The 25,089-nt window shown below is 44.0% G+C and overlaps 1 protein-coding gene across 5 annotated transcripts in view; it reads right to left on the bottom strand.

Annotated features, from left to right (window-relative positions):
- LOC310854877 (transducin-like enhancer protein 3-B) overlaps positions 1–24,434 on the bottom strand; it is a 47,840-nt gene extending 23,406 nt beyond the window's left edge. For 2 of the 5 annotated variants that reach the window (XM_083759613.1, XM_083759614.1), the window contains exons 1-7: positions 23,913–24,434; positions 23,118–23,361; positions 22,037–22,137; positions 21,629–21,692; positions 18,334–18,378; positions 4,576–4,638; positions 3,589–3,693 (exon numbers count right to left, since the gene is read on the bottom strand). In XM_083759613.1, coding sequence (XP_083615739.1) covers positions 3,589–3,693; positions 4,576–4,638; positions 18,334–18,378; positions 21,629–21,692; positions 22,037–22,137; positions 23,118–23,141 — 402 coding nt within the window. In that variant the 5' untranslated portion in view covers positions 23,142–23,361; positions 23,913–24,434. The remainder of the gene's footprint in view (positions 1–3,588; positions 3,694–4,575; positions 4,639–18,333; positions 18,379–21,628; positions 21,693–22,036; positions 22,138–23,117; positions 23,362–23,912) is intronic. The other 3 variants (XM_083759616.1, XM_083759617.1, XM_083759615.1) reach the window with 2 other exon arrangements.
- Between the last annotated feature and the right edge of the window lie 655 nt (positions 24,435–25,089).

Below are 25,089 nucleotides of genomic sequence, written 5' to 3'. Positions count from 1 at the left end.
TGGGCATACCTAATGCCAAATTGCCAATGGATGCCAAAGAAATGGGCAAATTCTCATTTGTGTTTATTTATATCAAGTCTATAAAAATATTTTTAATTACTTCCTGAAAATGAAAATGTGCTGCGTGATGACGTGTCGAGGCCCACATGAATAAAAGCCAATACAAATTAAGCTCACCAGTTTGATTCTCATTGCTTCATTGTCGTCCAACACAGCTGGTTTTGATTAAATAACTACTTTAATCTCATTGAAGATGACATCCGGACAGTGTATTACTCGTTTTAAACGTAATCATCTTGCTAAAATATGTATATAGGTTGCGTATAGGTTAGAAATAATCCCCTGGCGTTGCCAGCGTTTCAAGCTGAAACTTCAAAATAAAATGCCCACCATTTCCGTTTCACTACATCTTTAAACAACATTAAACTCACCAACATTGCAGCTGTACGGAAAGCTTGAATTATCCTCTATCCACAAAGATTTTGTTTCATAAAACTCCACCATAGACATTACTTTCTGTCAAGAAATGCATGAAGATACCAAAGATTTATTAGTGATGCGACGATGTCACTATTTTAGAAACGGCTTTGAGCATAATAACGTAGGTAAAGTCACTCTAAGTCTAAAATTTTCCATCACTGTTGATATCCCCGTTGATATGACACCATTTAGGTCAATGAGATAACACTGTTATGGTGATCCTCGAAATTAAAACGTTTGAGAACCACCAGTATTGTAATTGTATAGCAGACGTGAAGTCCACATACAAGTGTGATAAAAACCGTTCCTGGTTCCTCAATGCAGGATCCGGTTCCTCAGGTTCCGGATCCCAACCGTCCCAACTGTCAGTGTTGTTGTGTATCGACCATTTGGTCACCTTCAGCTGGTAGGAGAGGATCAGAGGGTTTTATATGTCCTCACATAAGACCCAAGGCCTTTTGCTGGCAAACATCAGACTGGGGCTTTGGGATTCAGCCAGAGGTTAAGAGTTGAGAGTGTCTGACGAGTTTTTATGTGTGTATACGAGCGGCCGCGCACGTGCATATAAGTGTAATCTATTTTGTCTCCTAACTGCCACAGCAAGCTGCCAAAACCTGTCAGCCTCTGAATATCAGCGAGTCATGACACACACACACACACACACACACACACACACACACACACACACACACACACACACACACACACACACACACACACACACACACACACACACACACACACACACACACACACACACACACACACACACACACACACACACACACACACACACACACACACACACACACACACACACACACACACACACACACACACACACACACACAGAGAGAGATTGATCACCTGCCACCTCTTTGTCCTAACTAATTAAAGTCAGTTTTCCCGTTCCCGTCTATGTTTTTGTGGTGTGCGTGTGTGCCATGTCCTGGCAACGCTCTTGAGCTGGAGGCCCTGGCCTGCCTTAATAGAGAAAAGGGAGGGGTCTCATTGAGTGAAATACGGAGGGAAGAGGAAGTAATTACCTTGAAAACAGGGGCTACGCTCCTGGCTCATTTACCTTAATTGAATTCCAATATCTGTCTCTCATTATACTTGACCTCCACTACCGGTGACGGGCTAACCGCTAGCTAACCTCTACCACAGAGGGCCAATCAAAGGGGTCAGCTAAGCAGACCATCTGGGTGCAAGCGAGCTATTAAAAACCAGCTAGCCCTTTTAGCTTTTAAATGAGAACAGATGGGCAGTGTGATCTGAGAGATTGGAAACCCAATCAGTAACACAAAGTCTTCTTGGTCGTGGAAACAGGGCTGTACCAGTAATTCAAGGTCAATAAATTACATTTTAGGCTTTCAACAGGGGTGTGTGTCTCTCCCATATGAGACGATCTGATACACATCTAGATGCATGAACTACGATGCGATTCAGGAATGATACGATTGAATAGGGGCAATTTGACGCAATCTGATACGGTTCTTAACATTGATTAATGTAGAAATCTAGCTATAAATGCACCACGTCTCTGTACGTCTGTCTGTACGTCTGTCTGTCTGTACGTGTGTACTGCTGTAATGCACGTAACTAGAGAACCGTTCGCCCCACCGACTTCAAATTCAACACACACGTTCCACACCCCCACAGGAATTGCAGTGCCCGGTGTCGAGTCGGTCAGATCCACAGTTGTCCAGAACCGCCACAAATGGCCTCTGGCCGGGCTCTGGACAGGGGCCCTGGCCATGGTCCATATACACTCCCTGTTTGGGCATGCCTGACACAGAACTCCATATATAGGAATAAAGGGACACAGAGACTGATACAGAAATATCCAAATATGGGCATAAAAGGGACACAGACAGATGGGTGGAACAGGTACTCTGACACGGGTACTGCTTAGCCGGGTGGGGCATGGATCTCCAACTTCCATCGTTACCGAGAAATACCCGTCGTCATAGCACCGTCCCTTTTGTGCCCAAATAGGGAGAGGTCTGTGGCTGAGGCAGAGGCAGGGAATTCTACAGGTGAGGGGACTTAGGCTCATTAGGTCAACTAGCAGAGCCTGACCAGAACCTTTTGCGGCGGTTCTGGACAACTGTGTATCGGACCGACTCAAGGCTGGGCACTGCACCCCCTGTGGTGGTGTGGAACGCTTGTGTCAAATTTGAAGTCGGTGGGGCAAACAGCGTGGTACACTTATTGTAAGATAAAGCTTCTCATTTTCAATGAAATGCGAGGCTAGAGAGCCAACACAACTAATGTATGTTTCAAGTGCTCTCAAATAATTTGTTTATTTCAATTAATGTTACAATATCCGCGGAAATTGTGTTCTTATGTTATAATAACAAAGGTTACGTTATACATAGAGTAAGAGCAAAATGTCTGAATATGGTCAAGAAAGTATACAAACAAAATGCTCAGAGGCAAGTGATACAACACACACACACACACACACACGACTCGGCATTTGATAAATTTACCCCATACCATGGGGTGCATTTGTTTGGTCCGATATTAAAAAGTCCTACACCCTACCCAAAACCCAACCCTAAACCTAACATCACAGGAAGCCACAGGTTAATTTTAACCTGCCACGGGTTAGTTGTAACCAGCCGCGCATGTCGGGAGCGACGGTGTTGTCGGACTAATGCCTGTCGAACTGTTGGTATGCACCCCCACCCCATGTGCCGATAATAAAAACTAAATCACACCCATGTGAAGTGAGAGGCGCTCTTATCATCATACATCACATTCCGTGCTCAGCCAATCAAATATCACAAATGTCATTCCAGCCAATCACATTCATGTTTGCATTAATGTAATGTTTGTGTTTACAGTTTACACAAACACCCAAAACTGTCCATTCATTATCAATGGCAGGTGCCCACCCGTTAATTTTGTGTAACCGTGTGTGTGTGTGTGTGTGTGTCCTGAACGCGACCCCAATCAGCATCAGCTGCAGGGGTCAATGGGTCTTGCTTAGACATACAGGGGCCAACGGGTCGTGCTCAGACATGCAGGCATACACACTCCGTCACTCATGAGAGCGGTTGGCAACGCTCAAAAATTAAATAAGAAGAGGGGTATACACACGGTGAGAGGCAGATTGGGAAGTCCACGTACCCCGATGATAGCATTAAGCTCAGTCATAGTCACCTGCTTAGCTCGCTCAACAGCCTGCGCCACCTGCTGTTGATGCTGAAACACACACACACACACACACACACACACACACACACACACACACACACAAACACAGATTAGATTTACAAAGATGTTACATGTTGAAGCAGCAACCATGGAAATATTTGCATACCATTAGCCTCAGGAAATGTGTCCATACTTCAAATTGCTCATGATGTAATGTTTTCTTTCCTTCAGAGCATCAAGTATCTCAGAGTGCACTGGGTACAGCCTCACTATCTCTGAATGCAGCAGCGATCCCTACGCATGCAACACTACCTGAATGCAAAGAGAAACTCCACTCTGAAGTGTGTTATCTAGCGTCTCTAGTGTTCATGTCTGGGTACTTCAGCGCCGTGATTCACATCAACTGTATATGAGCCCCGCTCGCGTGTGTGTCACACACCTCACAGAGACGAAACAGAAAGCACATTGTCGTCTTAGCAGCTGGCGATGTAGTTTATCTTTCGTCAGAAACGGTAATATGTCGGCCGCGATGCGATCAAAAATCACTATTCACATCTGAACGCCGGACGGATTTGACAAAAAGACAGACTTCCTATTGGATGCGTGCGCATTCCATCTTGTGCCGAGAGAGACGAAGGCGTTACCTAGCAATCTGGGCAGCACTAGATGTATGCGTTTGGCTTCTGCCGGTCGATTTTGATATAATAAAGCTTATAACCCGCGGCACCGCAGGTTTGGCGTTCCAATGGGTAATTATTATAACCCGCGGTGCCGCGGGTTATGGCGCTGCCTGGCGCTCTGAGTGTTAACCGCCGTAGATGCCTCTGTCTGCACCACGGCCAACTCATGTAGCTTTCATTGCACTCGCTCTATCCTATACATATTCTGCTTGGGAAACGTCAGTGGACTTCCTTGGGCACCACTACTCACCTCTTGAGACAAGAAAGGCATGATCTGAGCCAGGATTGCATTGAGACGTTTGGCGATCTCCGTCTGGAACAAATGAAAGAGAATAAATGTTAGAATTATAGTCTCTGGGTATACTTTAGGCCAAGGGCTTCTCACTCACGCTCCATCCATCTCTCTCTCCATCTCTCTCTCTCTCTCTCTCTCTCTCTCTCTCTGACACATAATCTTCCCAATCTCTGTCTGGAAAGACCATCCATTTCTTAACTAAATGGACACAGTTACAACCAAACCAAATTTTTTCCCCTCCTCTCTCCTGCTGCCATTAGACCCGAGGTCTAATGGCATTAGGAGGTTGAAATATGCTAATACCATCTGGCTGGAGAAGGCCTTAACGAAGGCCATGCTTTATAATTACAGCATTGAGGGGGGTGCAGGCTGGAGGAATAAACAGTGGTGGAAAGTAAGTAGTAGTAGTAGAAGTAGGTACATTCACTTAAGTACTGTACTTAAGAACAATTTGGAAGCCATTTGTAATTTATTTGAATATTTCCAATTGTCCATACTTTTACTTCTACTCCACTACATCTCAGATGCAAATATTGTACTTTTACTCCTAAAAACCTTAGTTACATTGTAGATATGTATAGATTATAATTACAATAATACATTAACCACTTCAGCCCAACATACATTTCAACCATTTGATATGCTACTTTCAAAATATGTTTATACATTTGGAAAGTTGTGAAATGGAACATGCTGCAAAATGAGTACTTTCTACTTTTGGTACTTTAAGTACATTCTGATACCTATTATTTTGTACTATTACTCAAGTACATTTTGAATTCCGGACTTTTACTTGTCACAAGACTATTTCTACGGTGCAGAATTGATACTTTTACTCAAATAAAACAAAATGTGAATAGCGTTTCCACCTGTGTAAATCAAGGCAGACAGGTTACTTTACTGGGCCTATCTGTCAGAGCTATCAGTGGCATCGAGCGAGGGGGATATTAGAGTCAGACGATACTGCAGGGCTGAGACTGCAACACAGAGCACTTTACAGTGCCTCGTTTTGGACAAATGGATACTCTGTAGCGCTGCCTAGCTGAGCTGTGCACTTGGATGTCCCACGTCAGACAGACAGATCGCTCTCAAATCCATTTCCTTTTTAAAATCTCTAGTTTCCACAGTGAGTGGGTTGGGGGAAACACAAAAGGTACAGAGGAAGGACATAATGTAAAACAAATACAAATAAATCACTCTCATGTGAAGTGAGGTGTGCCCACTGTATTTATATCGGCCACATGACGTCTTACGTCGTCCTTTAGTGCCCTAAACAAACAAAGTCCATAGACATGGCTGGCTTTTAAGTATTCTCTAAAGTGCTCTAAACAAACACTGTCATAAACATTAAAATCCATAGACTTGGCAGGCAAGCAATTTACGTCATAAGTGCATAAAAAAGTCCTTAGACTTGGCTGCCATGTGACGTAATCTTCAAAATCCATGCCTCTCAAAGAAGCAGACACAGGGAGGAGGAGAGGAGAGGAAAGACAAATCCCCTGGTTTGACATTTGGGTAATCTGGTCTGACTGAGCCAAGGGTTGTGAACTAATTGATTCAGAGGGATCGGGGGCAGATGGTTCAGCAGGTGGGTTATGGGGTGATGTGGTCATCTCATCTATCCCCTTCTTTTTAGATTGAGGCATTCCTCTCGCCCCCCTCCCCCTCTCTTACACACACCACATACATCACAAACCTTGTTCAACTGTGAAATGGGTAAAGGGGGGAGGAGAGGAAAAAGAGGATGTGCCAGTGGCCTTTGGCACAATGATTATATAGCTCCTTTTATTTTGGAGCCGTGTGTGTATGTGTGTGTGTGTGTGTGTGGGGGGGGGGGGCTTTCCCGGCCTGCCCGTCCTAGAATTATCTCACAACCCTGTGTGTGACCTTCGACCCCGCTCCACTCTCTCCATTTGACCTCCTCTTTCCTACTAGCGCCAACGTCTAATCTCCTCCTCCTAACTCCCCCCCCCCCCTTTCCCCCTCTCCTCTTTCTGTTCCGTTGCCGGGGCAACCCTATCTGGTGCGTGGGCCGGGGATGATGGTTATGTAAATGAAACCCCGCCTGGGCTTCTGACCAGAACAAGCCCGTTAAATCATATTATGGTGCAGCCCAGAGAGGCAGGTCATTAAATTGAATTTTCGGCCTGTCGAACTGATCGGCATGGGGAATTAATGAGGGATGAATGGTTAGTATGAGGGTGGTGGGAGGGGGGGGTCTGTTGTGAGGCTGCAAGGCTCCATCTTGACAGAGGGTGGGTGGGGAGGGAGGGATTGGAGTCTCAACACAGGTGGGGATCGCTCTGTGGAGACTCAAAAGCTGCCATCATTAGAGACGACTAGATACAATGATACAGGATCAGACGAAACTAGGGATGGCCCATGTCCATTCTGAAAAAGGTTCATAAACACTGAATTTGAAAAAGCAGTGCCTCTTTATTCCAAAGCTAGGGATGCACCGTTTAAAATGTTGGCCCATATCCACAACATAAAACAGCTTGAATGTAGTATTTTTATTCTTATTCGCCGCCGTCATGAAGTGGCTGAATTTATACTCGAGAACTGCCACCATTCATTTCAACGGAGAACCGTCTTATTTTGAAAGCCGTTTCACTTCAAAATCAGGAAGTGTAAAAACAGAAATTTGACAGAAATGTCCACCACAAGCCGGCGTGGCGATGAACCCTACTCACAATCGGTGTGATTCGCCAAGTTCCGACATTCCTCCCAAAAGTACACACCCGTTTTCCAAAGAACGGAACAGATCAGTAAATGGATCTATAACCCATTTACACGTTATATTGACAGTCGCATCGAAGTCAACAGCCCAAATACATCATCACGCTATGAGTCTCCTCACTCCAAAAAATGACTCATTCCTTTCACGGGCACACCATTCTTCTCCCCCCCCCCCCCCCCCCAGAGTGCTTTTAGCAGCAGAGAAATACACAGCAGCTGGAAATAGAGTTTATTGTCACTTTAAGCCGTTGAAAAACAGAAGCCCTTGAGCTCACGGAGGCTTTTCACTGCAGCTCCACAATTACAGGTACTCAGTGTTGTCTAGCTAGCAGTGCCAGAGCTTGGAGAGGCCCTCTCTACAATGACCCCCCCTCCCCCTCCCCATCCCATGCCTGTCAATGGCGCGTTGAAAGCCATTTGGCTGTGTGTCGCTCCAGGCATTAGCCCCTGAGTGGAGAGGAGAGACTATGACGAGGATTCAATTGCTGAGAAAAACAAGTGGCATACGATGGGGTTGAGGAGGACACAGCAATTTGGGACTTAACTCCATCTTCTTCTCTGGCAGGAGAGAGAGAGAGAGATTGTGTGAGGGGGGGGGGAAGACAATCAAAGGTGGGCTACCTTTCTTGAGGGGCTCAAGCCTGTTCCTATATACAGCTTTTGACCCCAAAAGTCTCAATATTTGCCATTGACAATGAAAGGAGAAATTAGGTAAAATGTCCGCCAATTACAATATTTGTGGCAACAGGCATTCTGATTGGCCAGTATGAGATGCATGATGATGCATGATGTACAATGATAAGAGCGCCCCTCACTTCAAACGGGTGTGATTTTTAATTATACTTGAATTATGGAGATATCCTATAGGCAATTCACACTGAGACAGACTGAATCCGTTTCATTGGAACCGTTTCCGAATACGGTTGCCTGGTCCCCGATGGCCATGATTCACATTGCCCGAGAATCAACAGCGCACCCGGGTACACTTGCATAACACACTTTAATGCTCCAGATGACGGTGTGCTTGTTGGCTGGCACGCCCAGACACTGACCATCAACTCTGCGACATTGTCTCAAATAAATCCAGACACACTGCATTGCATTGCCTCTTTCTTCCGTTATACTACTTCACTGTCAGCCTGCCTGCTATTCACTGTGTCAGTCAGTTCTGTGCGCCAGTATCGTGTTTGATATTAGTTTTCTATGGATTCTATTTTAGCATTATTATTATTTTGTTTTACTTTGGAAACTATGCCAAGCAAAGCCCAAGAGCCACGTGTAGTTCGCAGAATAAGATCAGCGCGTTCTGCGGTGCTTCCTGTATACGCAGATTCAACAGGAGACGGGCGGCGTTGAGAAATGCGCTGGTGTTACGTGTCGTGCAGCGGCTGTGTGTTTTTTTTGTTGACACTTGGCTCGTCGACTAGAGATTATGTCACGTTCTTAAAAAAAACAGTCCACTTCCTTCTTTAGGTACGCATGCATTCACATTGGAACGATCCATATCTGAATACACTTCAACGGTCCAGAGACCCCCATGCGGTCCCGGGGACGGTTGGGCGATCCGCTCCGGGACCGGTACGCATCATTCACACTACCACAACATCTGCCAAGTGGTCCCGAGTGCGCACCCGGGACCATAGTGTGAATCGCCCTTAAGGAAGACTAGCCTGACACCCAGACTGAAAGCCCTTCCCATGGCAGCCGTTTCTGGGATGGGCGTTGCCAAAGCGGAAGTCTTCAGCGATTGGTTCAGACCAACCAATTAAAATAGTAGCAGAGCAGATGTGAGCGCTACTAGCATGTTAACAAACAGGTTTTTAGAAACATCATCATCCGACATATTTTACCCTGTCGTTTCTGTAAAGATACTATTTATCAGAGCGATACCGCGGTGGGGGCAGCCATGTGTGTTTGTTTGGTCTGGTGCTGTTGTTTGACATCATCGAGTTGAAACGCTGTTGATTGGCCGTAGCCGTGGAATCAGATTTTTAACAGAGGCCAACAGACAGTCTCCAGACCCTGATTAGCAAGAACATAAGTTTTTGCTTACCATTGGAATTGCATGCGGGAACGTACACACAGGTTAATGGTTTATGGTTTACGGGAACGTACACACAGGTTTATGGTTTACGGGAACGTACACACAGGTTTATGGCTTTATTTCGTCATAGCGCAACACATGGGGAAGTATTGTAGTGCTGATGATTGCAACAACCACCGATGCAGTGAAATATGAAAACGGGACCACCACATATTCTAACTTTCCCGCGATTCTGCCAATAATCATATTATTTGAGACACAGTTTTTGCGGGGTCAAAAAAAGAATCACGTGACATTGATCCCCTTCCCTTTTGGCTCATACTAGGTAGGACATGATGTATATGTAGGTCGAAGAATATGTGTAGGCATATGTGTAAGCAGAAGAATAACATGTCAAGTGCAAAATGCATACAATATAGATGCCCACATCCTAAATGTGTACCACTTTCCAACAAATTGCGATCCAGTTGCAAATGCAAAATGCAAACCAAGACGGAACAGACGTTTATCTCAGTCATGATTTAATGTGCCAAGAGAAACTGTGGAACTAACACACACACACACACACACACACACACCAGTGCAAGTTGTTTCAGTAAACACACGCTAATTGTGCAGCGCTGTTCATCCAGCGATCCTCGCCTGGCTATCATAATAAGGCATGTTTCGCAGCCTCCAGTAACCTCAACAAACTCTCTCTTTTTGTCTGTGTTCTCTGAGTCAGTTTGTTTTGGCTCATTGACAAGTCAGCCATCATCACTACCTTGGCAAACAATTCCAGGAATCCTGTATAAATTATTAATTCGCTCTCAAGCGCTCCCACCCTTTATCTCGTCTCCCCCCCCCCCCCCCCCCCCCCCGTACCCCCCACTTCTGCTTCTTCGTTTCACTCACCACCCCCGAGAAACTGACAGAACTTTCCTTGATAAGCCACAAAGATAAATTCTTAAGTGTTATTTTAACTCAAACTGTTGGAGGTTACCACGGTTTGCGCTCAAACAACCAGTCACATATATAATAAAATTGCAAAAACTGCAAAAGTAGTACGACACTCACTCCACAATAAATTATATTCTCTTAGGCGCCGTCCAGGTGAAGACGTTTTAGGCGAATCCGCAAACAAAGATGGCGGCATCCGTCAGCGGTGCGTTCGTGCTGTAGAAGCTGAGTGGGATAGGGCTTTTACAGCACTGCTCCTATACGACCACAGTCAGCAACAAGTGGACACGGAGAACAGCTTTCTCCGCTTGTTATCGTTTACGTCGCATGAGTTGTATGCACATGTCTTCTTCTCTCTTTTTGGTGCTTTGTGGCGGCTTAGCAGCAGCACTTACAGCATATAGTTTTTAGTGGACTGGTTTCACGTGGATTTCTTGAGGCAATTCCGTGTGTATGGTAAACTTTTTGAAAACGACTGACATTTTCGTCTCCATGTGGATGTGGCCATAAATACTGGAGCATGAATGTGATCTAGGGGGGGGGGTGATCTTGGCAGACAGACAGACAGACAGAAGGAGTTGATGGCAATTCGAGTCGTTTCCCCATTAATGTGCAATGGCATTTCAACTTTAAAATGTGTGAGGACATTATATCATTACTTGCATCTGGCTTTTTGGAAGTACTTAACTGCTCAATTCGATGGTACGCAAAAAAGGAAATAATAGACGGGATGTAAGTGTGTGGATTACGACAGGGCGAGATCGACCGAGGCAGAACGGAGGAAGTGGAAAAACAGCAGATCTCCAGACAAACAAACGCATGCACACGTACGTACGTACGTACGTCGTACAGTCACACAGCAGAGCAAAAGAGTCAGCGGGCGCGTTGGTTGCTGAGGCAGCCTAATGAGTTGTGCTAATTAAAATCACGTATTGACAGCGAGTGATTACCTCCGCCCCACTCTATGCCATCAGAGGAGAGAAGCTGTCAAAACAAATCACCCCCTGGCAGCCGCACAGAGCGTGCCCAACACCAACCAACCACACACAGCAGCCGCACAGAGCGTGCCCAACACCAACCAACCACTCACAGCCGCCGCACAGAGCGTGCCCAACACCAACCAACCGCTCACAGCAGCCGCACAGAGCGTGCCCAACACCAACCAACCACTCACAGCAGCCGCACAGAGCGTGCCCCACACCAACCAACCACTCACAGCCGCCGCACAGAGCGCGCCCCAACACCAACCAACCACTCACAGCAGCCGCACAGAGCGTGCCCAACACCAACCAACCACTCACAGCAGCCGCACAGAGCGTGCCCCACACCAACCAACCACTCACAGCCGCCGCACAGAGCGCGCCCCAACACCAACCAACCACTCACAGCAGCCGCACAGAGCGTGCCCCACACCAACCAACCACTCACAGCCGCCGCACAGAGCGCGCCCCAACACCAACCAACCACTCACAGCAGCCGTACAGTGTGCACCTCACCAACCAACCACTCAGTGTGCCCCACACCAACCAACCACTCACAGCAGCTGCACAGAGCGTGTCCCACACCAACCAACCACTCACAGCAGCCGTACAGTGTGCCCCACGCCAACCAACCACTCACAGCAAGGTACAGAGCACGGGCCACATAGGGCTGGGCGATATGACGATATATATCGTATTTTCGATAGAAAATGTCTATCACGAAAAAAAAGCTATATCACTTATATCGCCGTTTCGCTTTACGGCAGTATTTTACGTCACAGCGCTTATATACGGCATGCCCAGCAGCCCACCGCGCGCACTGAAAACAGTGAGCGAACACCTTTCGGATGTCTTCTCTATTATATACTCTAAGCAGGCCAACACGACCACAACACAAGCCGAGGTGGTGCTTGCACCTAAAAGAGGGGCAACGTCTTCCATTGTATGGATATGGAAGTGGTTTTGATTACATGAAGGGAGATGATGGCTGACGAGATTCAGAGCGGTGTAAGGGGCACGTTCGGAAATACCACACCAGAGCGAACTCATCTATCAGTTTGCATTGCATAATGCACAGTCCGCCTAGTGCGCTATTTCCGAACGCGCCCTAAAGTAACCGGTCATTCACTGTTATAAATGCAGGTTTCATGTTGGGTCAAATTGATAAATTGCGTGAGCCACGCATGTTTTACACAGTTGAACAATAAGCTTGTCCGTCGTCGGGTGCACTGCAAACTTCTTCCAAGACGTTCCTCTTACCTGTGCAGTCCTCCTGCTGCGTGTCTCTGTCTTGTTTTATTGTTCCAAATAAATTATTCCATTTGAAAAGTCCTTAATTCAGCAACAGCTTACAACAACAACACAAGACGCTGACTTTGTTGTGATCATCAAAAAAAAGGAAAAGAAAAAGCCCCACTCGTCCCAGACTCCCATATACGCACTCTCCATGGGCATGGAGAGTTGACGACAAGATCGCGTTCTCTCTCACTCTATCGCCTGTAGTCAATTAAACATCGTTAAGCTGCCCAACGTCTTTAACAAACTAAACTATAACTACAACAGAACATGTTGATTCCCTATACAGAGCTTAAATGAACTGAAACAACTGTAGTGACAAACTGTGACATGAGATATTTATTTTTTCCTTAAGCCAATTTAATGCAGACACAGGCCTGTACTTCTGTGTCTTATTTCTTTCTTTTTTCTTTTTAATTGTCATAATAATAATAATTATTATTAATAATACTAATAATACGTTATTTGTATAGCACCTTTCATGACATGAAATGCAGCTCTCAAAGTGCTTTACAGAGCAATGGAGAAAAAAAGAAAAGCAAGGCAACGACATTAAAAAACAAGCAGTAATGCAATACAGTGAGGACATGAATAACAAAAAATAAAAGATCAATTAAAAGCAATGTTGTAGAAGTGGGTCTTGAGCTGTGCTTTAAAAATGTCTACAGAGGCTGAACAATTGAGTTCAGCCTCTAATTATTATTATATACATTTTATTTTGTAATATTTTGTACTTGCTTTGGGCCTGTCTGTGCATGGGAAGGGCATCAGTATTATATTCATATAATTAGACTGGATAATGTGAATTTAATTGTTTTTTGAGTGGTGCAACCATTATAGACAGCTATGTGTGTCCCTGTCCCTGTATCCGAGCACGGAAATAGCATAACTATTGTCACCAACAAGTGTCACTGTTGTGCAGCCTAACACAGACAGAGGCCAGGGAGGAGAGCTTGTACAGTACAGTACAGTACAGTACAGTACAGTACAGCCCAAGTACAGCCCAAGTACAGTAAAGTACTCGACCTGAACAATTTTTTTTTCTTTTAGATAAAAAAAATAGGTATCGTAAAAAATATTCTATATCGTGAGTATATCGTTATCGTGATAAAATAAATTCTATATCGTGATATGAGATTTTGTCATATCGCCCAGCCCTAGGCCACACAAACCAATCACTCACAGCAGCCGCACAGAGCGCACCGCACATAAACCAACCACTCCAGCAGCCGAACAGAGTGTGCCCCACACCAACCAACCACTCACAGCAGCCGCACAGTGTGCCCCACACCAACCAACCACTCACAGCAGCCGAACAGAGTGTGCCCCACACCAACCAACCACTCCAGCAGCCATACAGAAGAAGCCCCAGTTCAACCAACCACTCACAGTAGCCGTAGAGAGCATGCCCAACATCAACCAACCGCACAGAGCGCGCCCCACACCAACCAACCACTCACAGCAGCAGGACAGTATGGGAAGTCATTCAAACCCTGAAATGCTCCTTGTGTGCGTGTATATATGTCATGATGACACATGGGTGTTAACAAATTATAAGGCATCGGGCCACATATGTGCAGATTGTGCACACGTGTGCACATGTGTGAGCTTATGGTCTTCTAAACAGTGGTTCTCAACCAGTGGTCCATGGCCTTGAGGGGGATTCAGGTGGTCCCCAGCTAAAGGATGGAGAGTTGCTAACCAAATGGACCCTTAATAGATTTCAAAAGTTTAATTATTGTTAAAACTCTTAGAGAATGTAGAAGAGTTGTTATTTTGATCAACATTTGCCTGTTATATCTCCTAATGGTACAAACATCAATACAGCGTGGAATTGTGGACAGAATTGTATCCAACTATAACAAAATATTCTACGTTTTGGATCTGAGAGGCTAGATCTCATCAAATGGTGTTCCGTGGCTCAAATGGGTTAAAAACCGCACTGGTCTAAAATCAAGTTGTGTAGCTCTTCGTGACACAATGAAGTAATATTGCCCATCTGTGTACAATCGCTCCCTCCTATCCAATAACGGGGACAGCCATGGGCCATCCATTTACCTCTTGCTGATGTCATCACAAACACTAGCTCACTAGGGATGGGAGGGGGTGGGGTGGGGTCAGAGCGGCCATGCATTATTCACAGCCCGCTCCGTCAACTCCATCGGGCTTTATTGATAAACAAAAGGCGACACACACCGGAGAGAGGGAAGCAGTCGATTAACCCGTCTACCCTGGCTCCCTTGCCTTGTGTGTGTGTGTGTGTGTGTGTGTGTGTGTGTGTGTGTGTGTGTGTGTGTGTGTGTGTACCCCAGACAGCCTGATAGCGCTCCAAACTCCCTATTAGTGATAAGTGCCTGACAGGAACCACTCAGGACAGATGAGAAGTAGCAACGCTCCGTTATCAAAACGGACACACCTACAGTAACCAGGCGCACGCAGGCACACTCGGCATACTATTCTTATTGTATTGTTAGTCGTTATTAGTCGTTTTGTTTTGATTGCTTTTTTTTGGGTGGGGGTGGGGGGGGGGGTGTTAGGCTGCTTTTCATGGGGTCATCGCCGTATCGGCTTGTGAAAAAATTCAATTTTTGCCACAGCCATACAAAATGTGGGCAATAATATTAGTAGAAACACGTAAAGGGCTAGCCTAGCTTGAATGCCCATAACATTTGTTTCCACGTATATTCCACGATTCTTAAAAAAAAAAAAAAAAGGCTTCTAAATACTGACAGTCTTCTGAAAAACCTATGTTTCTAACTTTCTATGTCAGTGGTGCTCAACCTTTATCATGTCAAGGACCACCAGAATTATCTGTATTATGCCGCCGACCCCCATTTGACAATGTGTTGTTCCAGGGACCAGAAGCAAAGATTTGAGTTAAAAACGCCCAAGGTCGAGAGCTCTGAAGCCCCTCTCTCTGACGCGGTCCCCCTGTACCCAACACACCATCGACACAGCCTTCCTCATCAATCATATCACTCCGCTAACGAGGTATGGGCTATTGCTCATGTCATTCCATCTGAGAGAGAGAGGCTGCGGCAGAGGAGGGTAACCCAAGACGGAGAAGATGGATGAAGGAAGCAAAACGGAAGATCAGAAGAATGAAATTCAAAGGGGTATCAAAGACAAAGGAAATAAGATAAGAGATAAAAGGATGCGAGAAAGCAGGGACATATATGTTCTAGACTAGAGTCTAGAACAGAGGTCGGCAAGCAAGCAACCTTTTCTAAGACATTAGATGGTACGGCCACTATAACACAATCTACAACCTGGAACTCGCAACAAACAGTGGTGTTACTCACATTTTTAACTGCAATATAGAAATACTTAAACTTACAAGTAAAAGTCTGAAATGTACTTGATGTACCGAAAGGAGAAAGTATATTATATAATAATATAAATATAAATATTTGAAAATATTTTGAAAATAGCAGATATACAAGCTCACAATGTGTCGCATCGTGAGTTGCAACGCATTGTGAGCTTGTAGTTACTACAAAGTAACTAATGTTTTCAAATGATAGTAGAGTAAAAGACAAGTACAATATTTGCCTCTGAGATAATAACTGATAATTGAAAGCACTCAAAATTGAACTTAAGTACAGTACTCTAGTAAATGTACTTGGTTACTTTCAACCACTGGCAACAAACCTTATATACAGTACAATGATAACTATATTCTTATAAAAGTTCATAAATAAAGACATGGAATCAAATGTTACAGCCAGGCGTATACAGAAATGCTTGTGTAATCTTTTTGTGCAGGCCTCATCCTTGAATGTTTCACTTAAGGAGATAGGTTCAACAAAATGTTTCAAAAGAACATTTTATCTGCAGACATCCATACTCATTTTTGAACAAGAGCTCTTTCATGGTCAAGGTCTCTTAGAACCGAGAGAAACGATGTATCATTTAAGTCATGTGAAACACAGCTTTGGTTTGTTTTTAAAATGTGAGAGGTTTTTCATCCAAAAGTTGACAATGAAAACATGTTTCATCAACTCAACGCTATTACTGTCCATACCCCAACTGGACTGTCAGTCAGATATTGTAAATGTGTTTACAATATAATTTGTCGGCCAGAGATTAGCACTGGGCCACCTGTTGCCTTCCACTGTGGTCTAGAATGTAACAGCATTGCTGTCATCAGTACATTTTAACTAAATAACTTCAGGTCATGTAAGTGGGCAAGAATAATTTTTATAGTGTGAGCTGGGATGGCTTCACCACGACTCACGAGCATCTAAGCTCATCCTTGTAAAAACCAAAAAAAGGCTTTTACATTAGCTGTAGTGCATTCTTTATCTGAACAGATGCTTCAAGTGTAAAATCATACTTAAGAGTCAAAGTGAGATCCATAAAAACATCACAAGCATCGTAACTCATTACAGTGCTGTATGGAACGATGCTTTTGGGGAGCCTAGTTAATTTGTTGTGCCGCTAGGTTGGTAAAATGCCTTCTGTGGCATTTTGGGACAGAAGTGCTGATGTTTCACCATATTCAGCCATACTAAAGTGTTTCTTCTGCTGAGGTGAGTGATGCCCTGTGCCGGGTGGCAGCTCAGCCAATGAGCTTTTAGCCTGGCAGGCATCGGAGCGGCTCAACCAATGAGCTTGGCAGGCAGAGTTTTTTGTTTTCTACTTTACTGGAGTATTTACAATTTCCAGTACTTCTACTTCTACTCCACTATATCTCAGAGGCAAATATTGAACTGTTACTCTATTACTATTACAAAACCACTTCAGCCCTAGTATATACACATGTCAGCTATTTTCAAAACAGATAATTTCTATATTGCAATACTGATACTTTTACGTGAGAACTTTTTCCACCACTGCAAACGAGCACTCAAAGGTACAAGATCTCTACCCACACATACAGGTGAGTGTGAGTGTGTGTGTGTGTGTGTGTGTGTGTGTGTGTGTGTGTGTGTGTGTGTGTGTGTGTGTGTGTGTGTGTCGCATAGACACCCTCACACGTCCCCTCAAACTGTATGTCTGCCAAAGACTTCCCTTTAATCTTATCAAAGCATCCCCATCAGGCCACATGCATGCCCTTCATGCTGTTTAGCCTGTCAGCATTTTCACTGACTGCAGGAAGTCTGCATGCGTGCGTGCGTGCGCGTGTTTCCAAAAGTTATTTAAGGATGAGGGTATAGGAACTAAGGTCAGAGCGCGCGCATGTATGCGTGCGTGTGTGTGTGTGTGTGTGTGTGTGTGTGTGTGTGTGTGTGTGTGTGTGTGTGTGTGTGTGTGCTGCCTAGTCCTTATGCTGTCTCACATACAGGTAGTTACACAGGGAGGGACGTGCAGAGAGTGTAAGAGCGGCAATAGCGAAATAGCTCCCAACTAGAGCTTGTAGATCAGCTATTTCCGGGGCACGACCTGACACTCATTAGCTACTGGACATGCGGCATACTACATGGATTTCTACAGAGAGGTACAAATTCTTTCAACGTAAAATGCTGCGTTCAAAGTTCAGGAGAGTTCGGAAAAAGACAATTCTTCTGAATGCTGCCTTCGGGTATGGCATGGAAAGGAAAGGGGAGGCATGTGCGTTTCTTTCACCATAGTAGTATTAGTAAATGCTGTATGCTGTATTTTACAGATGGGTATAAGGGCATGGGCTGAAGCCCCCTTTGATGTCTATGTGTGCACGTGCATGTAGTTACATAAAATATAACACGTATCACAACATAAAAAATTGTTACATACCTGTTTGTGCATCTCTATATTGAGCCCATAGGACATCTCGTAATACTGCAAAACAAACAGACAATCGATACGAGTCAGTGATTTCACCATTATATACAGTGATGCTTATTTAAAGGATTCCTGTAATGACACATCTTCCTCCTTACACTGAATCACAGATAACTTACTGGACGTATACTAAACAGGATTCCCTGCATGATGCCCCCTGGCAATAACATTTAGTTAGTGATTCTGACCGCTCTATTCTAGACTCTCTTGTGTTCTTTACACTCATAACTATACCATCGAGGTCGGAAGTAGGGTTAGAATCCAGAATCAGTTTCATCACATTTGGAACTGTTATTTATCACACTGCAATGTGGACTTCAGATCTGCTATAAAATTACAATACCGGTGGTTCTCAAATCTTTCTCAAAATGTGTTAATTTCAAGGAACAACATTACTCTTAGTGTACACAAATACATTTGTGCGCTCAGAGTTACAGACTTCTAAGGGTCAAACCCCCTATAGCAATCGTTAAAGTGAAGCGTTAAGGAATCGGACCATATTCGGAAGTTGGACGCCTAGTGTAGAATGTTATGAACCATAAAGACTTATATACCCATTGCCCAACTAATCAATGTCATAGCAGACACTGCTTCTGATATTTAGTCGACTAAAACTAGACTAAAGGTAAAACATTTCATTTAAAATATGACTAAACGAAATGGGCAATTAAATATACTCAAGATACTAGGGACAGTTAAGAATACCAATCTACTGATGACGGGTCAGCTTTGAACCCAGAGGAGTGATACAATAAAACCTTGTCATTCCATCTGGTTTATCTCGTTAAGACACAACACACGAGGCTGGTAAAGTCAACCCCCTCCTTTCTGTTTCTTTGAAGAGAAAATAATATTTAACAAACGTACCGCTACATTTGGTTAAAGTCAATCCTTCCATGGACAAACAAGATAAGCATGCACATGTACAACACAAGAGTGTGTGTCCTCAGTTACATCACTTGTGTGAGATATTGACTTGGGTTTTTTTCCATATACACATCACAGACAATTACTGCATCCAGAAGTTACCTTTGGGCTGTATCACTGCTGCAGCCAAACAGCAAATACAGAGGCAGATATTCATAGATCTTCGATTAGATTAGTGGAGGATCTTTGAACTGAATGTTAAGATATACTAGTTGCAATGTAAATTCAAAGTACCACTGACAGGCTAACGCGACTTTTTACAATTGAATTTACGCAGGAACACCACAAGGTAATATACATTGAATGCATAGAAATAGAAATAGTCATCTAGAATCATAATTCAACCAAGAATCTATCATCAGTCCAACAGTAGAATATCCAGATTCCGTACATTGAAATTAAAAACACTATAGGATGCCAGGCCAATAATGAATGACTATGAATAGGACTAGTAAATGCAATGATGAATAAGTTAATACAACACAAAAATAAACAAGAGACAAGGAATGTCAGTGCCACTTCTGTGTGCATTTTATAGCAGCCTCGATGCACCAATCAAAAATTAACAAATGTCGCAAACCAGCATTGCTCACATTTGACACTTTCCCATATTTCCATTTTTGTTTTCCCAGCTACAAATCTACATATCACACATTAGTCACACCCACCTAGGTGGGGTATAAAAGCAATCCCCCAAACTATAATAGTGCATTTGGTGGGTCTGCCGACCCCCTATGGATCCATTTGAAATGATAACACCCCCCACCCCTCCCCAAACAGTCTGATTCACACACAAAGCCAGCAGGCCAGTCATTAACCCCCAGGGGGTCATGGGGAAGAGGCTGTATGTGTGTGTGTGTGTGGGAGCAGGGGTCATAAAGAAGACCCTGGAGCCATGGGTTTCTGTCACACCCCACAATCAGCGGTCTGACGTTTGACCTCTGGCTGGAGTTTCTTTCACCCCACCCAACTCTCAGGCGCGCACACACACACACACACACACACACGAGAACGGGTCAACTATATTTTTATACTAATCTACACCAGTATAGTAGCGTATTCATGCTATCCATCCTTAACATGTTCTAAACTCTAAATCTCTAAATCCAGAGAGGATTGGAGCAGTGCAAGCAGTCAGAAGGTAAGCTATCACTTTAGCCAGTTAGCTACAGCTAGGAGGAGAAGGGGAAGTTTTACTCTTACGTACCTGTACACAAGATGTAACAATAAAGTACAAACTTTCCTACATCTCTTTACATTATGGAGAAATGCTCTGTAAAAGTTGTTTTTACTATGGGAACATTATGATTAAAATAAAAACTGTTATTTTCTTTCTCCCATCACCTCATGAAGCACTCAACTGGAATAGCCTATTTATTTATTTAAATAAACATTTTATACACACTTTACAGACTTTTTTGGGGGGGGGGGCGAGGGGGCAATGGTATCATCGTTTCCCTAAAGAAGTGTTTTTGTTGTCCACACGAAGACGACAATGTGCCGTCTCCGGAATTTGTCACTCTGGTTTAAAAAATAAGCAGTTTTGTCCCCCAAAACACTGTCTCCGTGTGGCAGAAAGGGCATATTGGTTAAATCCTTGTGCGGATAGTGAGATACGTCTTTGTCTGTACAGGCCCTATATCCAACACTCAGCAGGGAGAATCACCTCTACATAACTGTGATATTTCACTTAAAGTTGTTTAAGATAGATAGATAGATAGATAGATAGATAGATAGATAGATAGATAGATAGATAGATAGATAGATAGATAGATAGATAGATAGATAGATAGATAGATAGATAGATAGATAGATAGATACTTTATTATTCCCTTCTCTGAGGGGTAATTGAAGCATTACAACAGCAAGGAGGTCTATTATAGTAGTTCTCAACCAGTGGTCCTTGAGGGGGTCCCAGATGGTCCCCATCTAAGTGATGGGGACCATCTGGGTCCGCAATGAGTTGGTACAATATACAATAGTGATATGTTTCATTTTACGCTCTCAAGAGTTAAATTGTTGTTAAAAAATGCATTTCTTAATTTACAAGAAGTCTACACAATTAGAGAATGTAGAAGAATTGTTATTTTGATCAATGTTTGCATGTTATCTCTCCTAATGATACCAACCTCAATACAGCATGGAACTGTCAACTAAATATTTTCCAACGATAACATATTCAACGTTTTGGGTCTGAGAGGCTAATCTCATCAAATGGTGGTCCGTTGTTCAAATGCAGAATAAATAATGGACCTTATGAAAAGGGTTGAAAACCACTGAAATGAAATGAAATATGCAGTCCTGTGGTTGTTCCACTTACCATGACATAGTGGCGCTGCATCTCTGTCTTTTCATTGGCCAGTTTATCGTACTCCACTTTAAGACTGGGGACAGGAAAACCATGATTAGGCTTAATTAGCAGTGCTAAACTTGCTAAAGAAGCTACGCTAAGATGTTCATCAATTTATATTCAAACAATGCCCTAGGAATCCTTCTATAATTACAACTTAAACCATAAAGTTATAGGCCTACAGTTATGCAAAATGTGCAGAGCGTCACTCTACACATTTGCATAACAGTAGAACTTTGCATCAAAACAGTTATGCAGGATAAGGGCCTATAAATATATACACCTTTATTAGACCCAATACAGAAAGCTACAGACTTTAAACAAGGCCAGCTTCCTCTTTCTATTGTTTTCAGGAAGTTAAAATCCTTTAGTCATTACCTGTGGTACTGCGCCTGCAGGAACTGAAACTCGTCTTTGATCCGGTCACAGGACTCTGCTACGGTGAACTTGAAGCCAGGCTGTCCTGGCTGGTGTGGTGCCTAAGAATGCAAGATTGATAAATTATATAACTAACACTAGGCCTCTATATATATATATATATATATATATATATATACAGTATATATATATATATATATATATATACATATACATACATATATGTGTGTATGTGTGTGTGTGGTGCGTACACATATATAATCATAAGTAGAAATAGAATAAACGACCACGCCCTTATCCTACCAAACCATACGAATATCAACATGTCTGCATATTGGTGGTACTATGGATGGAGTCAAGCGCTGCTTCGCATACATCTCTTTTCTCCTCATTTTCTTCGTGGACTGGATCCCCCCGCCTCCTCCTCCTGTCTGAATGGTGGTTTGTCAGTGTGTGTGTGTGTGTGTGTGTGTGTGTGTGTGTGTGTGTGTGTGTGTGTGTGTGTGTGTGTGTGTGTGTGCGTGCGTGCGCATTGCTAGGAACCCAAGCGTTCCCCAGAGAGCCTGCCCTGGCGGCCGCTTTCATAATGGTGGGTGAGAGAGAGGAACTATCACTCAACACCGTGTGCGATGACAGAGAGAGGCGGGTCATTGCATCCGTCCTCAAAGCACGGAGGGAGAGAAAGAAATCATAACCTCATAGATTTCAGTGCATGCTGGGTGAGTGCGTGTGTGTGCGCGTGGCTTGTGTGTGCGTGTGAAAACACTGCCAATTAGGCCAGTGGTGGCGTGTAGAATAGAATACAACTATACTGCTCTGGGGAGATTTAAATAGTCAATTTATGGAGGGGAAAATTGTAACAGTCACACATTTCTATGAAAATGGTTCCACAGTCCCTGGATCAGATGCCTCTTGCCTGCCTATATAATATAATACCGTTACATCACTGGTGTGAACATACACACATCTAGCAAGGTGCTGTAGTAGATCGTCTGACAAGCTAATTAGGGCTGGGGTTTTGAAGGAAGGCGGGTGTAATTTGCATACGTTTACACAAATAACGACAAACAGAGCTACTTACCGGATGCCGGCCTTGTGGATACATGTCGAATCCTTTTCACAAGGGAATCGTGTGTTGTGTTTTTTCTCCTCCGTAATCCACAGTGAATGTGCGGTGGTATAATCACCATCCACCAACCCTCCCCTTATCCGTGCACCACGCACGCAGGATGGCGACCGGGGGACAAAGCCCTGTTCTCGGCTATGAGAGGCGCACACACCTCCCTGGATCACTGGAGCCCCTTGTCCTTAGAATATATCCTTCACTGGAAATAAATAAACAAGAGGTGGAAAACACATCAGCTAAAGTATAGCTGCACAGCCAGGCAACAACAAATCAACAATAAAAGCACTTAAATCCGCCATCAGTAAATGTGGACTTGAACTGGGTAAATGTAAACATTTTACCCTAAAGGGGTCTTTTAGGGTGGTGGGGGGGGGGGGGGGGGGGGGGGGGCATTAGGTTTAAAGCTACTCAGATGTTTCTACTGTGAAGCAGCTAACTATAACGCAATAATGCGTCTAGGACAATATTGCAACACATGTTGTGTTTTAGATACAATAGTATTATAGCCTACCAAAGATAGGAAAAGTTTTTATTTTATATTCATAATATGATATTACTTCCCCACCTGCCTAAATGTAAAAGCTGGTCTTCAACATCTAATGTAAAACAAACAAACATCTAGTTCTGGCTCTGTTCTGCTGCCAATGTGCCATAGCCTACATAACCGAGACCAGACCAGCAGAGGCTCGTTAGCAGCTCTCTCTCGCTTTGCTCTTCATTTCGCCTCTCTTCTTCTTTTTTTTTTTTTACCTTTGTCTCGATTGATCCTCCCCTCTCTCTGTTCTACTCAAAATGTTTCGTGGTATATCCCGTTAGAGGAAAAGAAAGCTCAATAATATCCTTTGGCTTGTTGTTGTAAATCTCCCACACCGAGAAGAAGAACGATAGATAGCTTCGTGTTGAAATAAAGTCCATGGAATTGTAGGTTCTTTACGAACCCCTTTTTGAAATAAACAAGAAAATAACGTTGTGATCCCAACGGTAAAAGCCGAGCAAGCGAGCTTCTCGGAGAAGGAAGGAACGCGTTGCGTTTCCACTCCTAGGCGTCGGAAACAAACCCCTAGCTGGGTCTTTTGGGAGCAGTTGGAGACCACATACAGCTCTCTATTTGGTCCTGGAAACGTATACAGATCTCCCGTTAAGTCCGTTAAGTCCAGAAGGTGAAATTGCCGCGAGAAAACCGGCTAAAAGTGTCCGTATTTGTCGTTCCGTTGCGAAATGTACCAATTGCTTTTTGCATTTGGTTTACCTCGTTTCTCTCTCCGTCGCGAGTAGCGCTGTACCACACACACACACACACACAGTCACACACTGCACTGCACCGACACGAGATGGAGGGGGTGCACCAACCAACCAATCAACTTCTACGAGGGAGTTTGGTAATAACTGACCAATCAGGATACGGTATTCCCACGTGGGGGCTTGTGATACCCCCATGTCCTGATTGGACCACACACACAGTGATGTGACGTCCGTGTTCGCCATTTTGGATCTAAGATCGCGTCGCGTCCACAGCAACACGTTCAACTTGTTCAAAACAACGGCGTAATGTGTGTGCGTGGCGTGCGTGTGTGTGTGTGTGTGTGTGTGTGTGTGTGTGTGTGTGTGTGTGTGTGTGTGTGTGTGTGTGTGTGTGTGTGTGTGTGTGTGTGTGTGTGTGTGTGTGTGTGTGTGTGTGTGTGTGTGTGTGTGTGTGTGTGTGTGTGTGTGTGTGTGTTATACAATTATTTTAAATTCCAAAAGTTATAAAATTGCTTTGCACACTAACGGTTTCGTTGCAGTCTTAGACGAAATGCTTTAAAACCTGTGGTTTTTCTGGACCCATTAGCCATTAAGGCCACTATAGGCCAGTCTATTGGATTTGACCTTGATCATGAATATGAAGGACCCCATTGGAAACAAGCCATATAGACTTTCTGGGGTTTCA

Source organism: Protomyctophum parallelum (assembly GCF_964188405.1).
Source record: "Protomyctophum parallelum genome assembly, chromosome: 2".
NCBI lineage: Eukaryota > Metazoa > Chordata > Actinopteri > Myctophiformes > Myctophidae > Protomyctophum > Protomyctophum parallelum.
The sequence above is the reverse complement of the archived record's forward strand: the minus strand, read 5'-3'. Positions and strand labels throughout refer to the sequence as shown.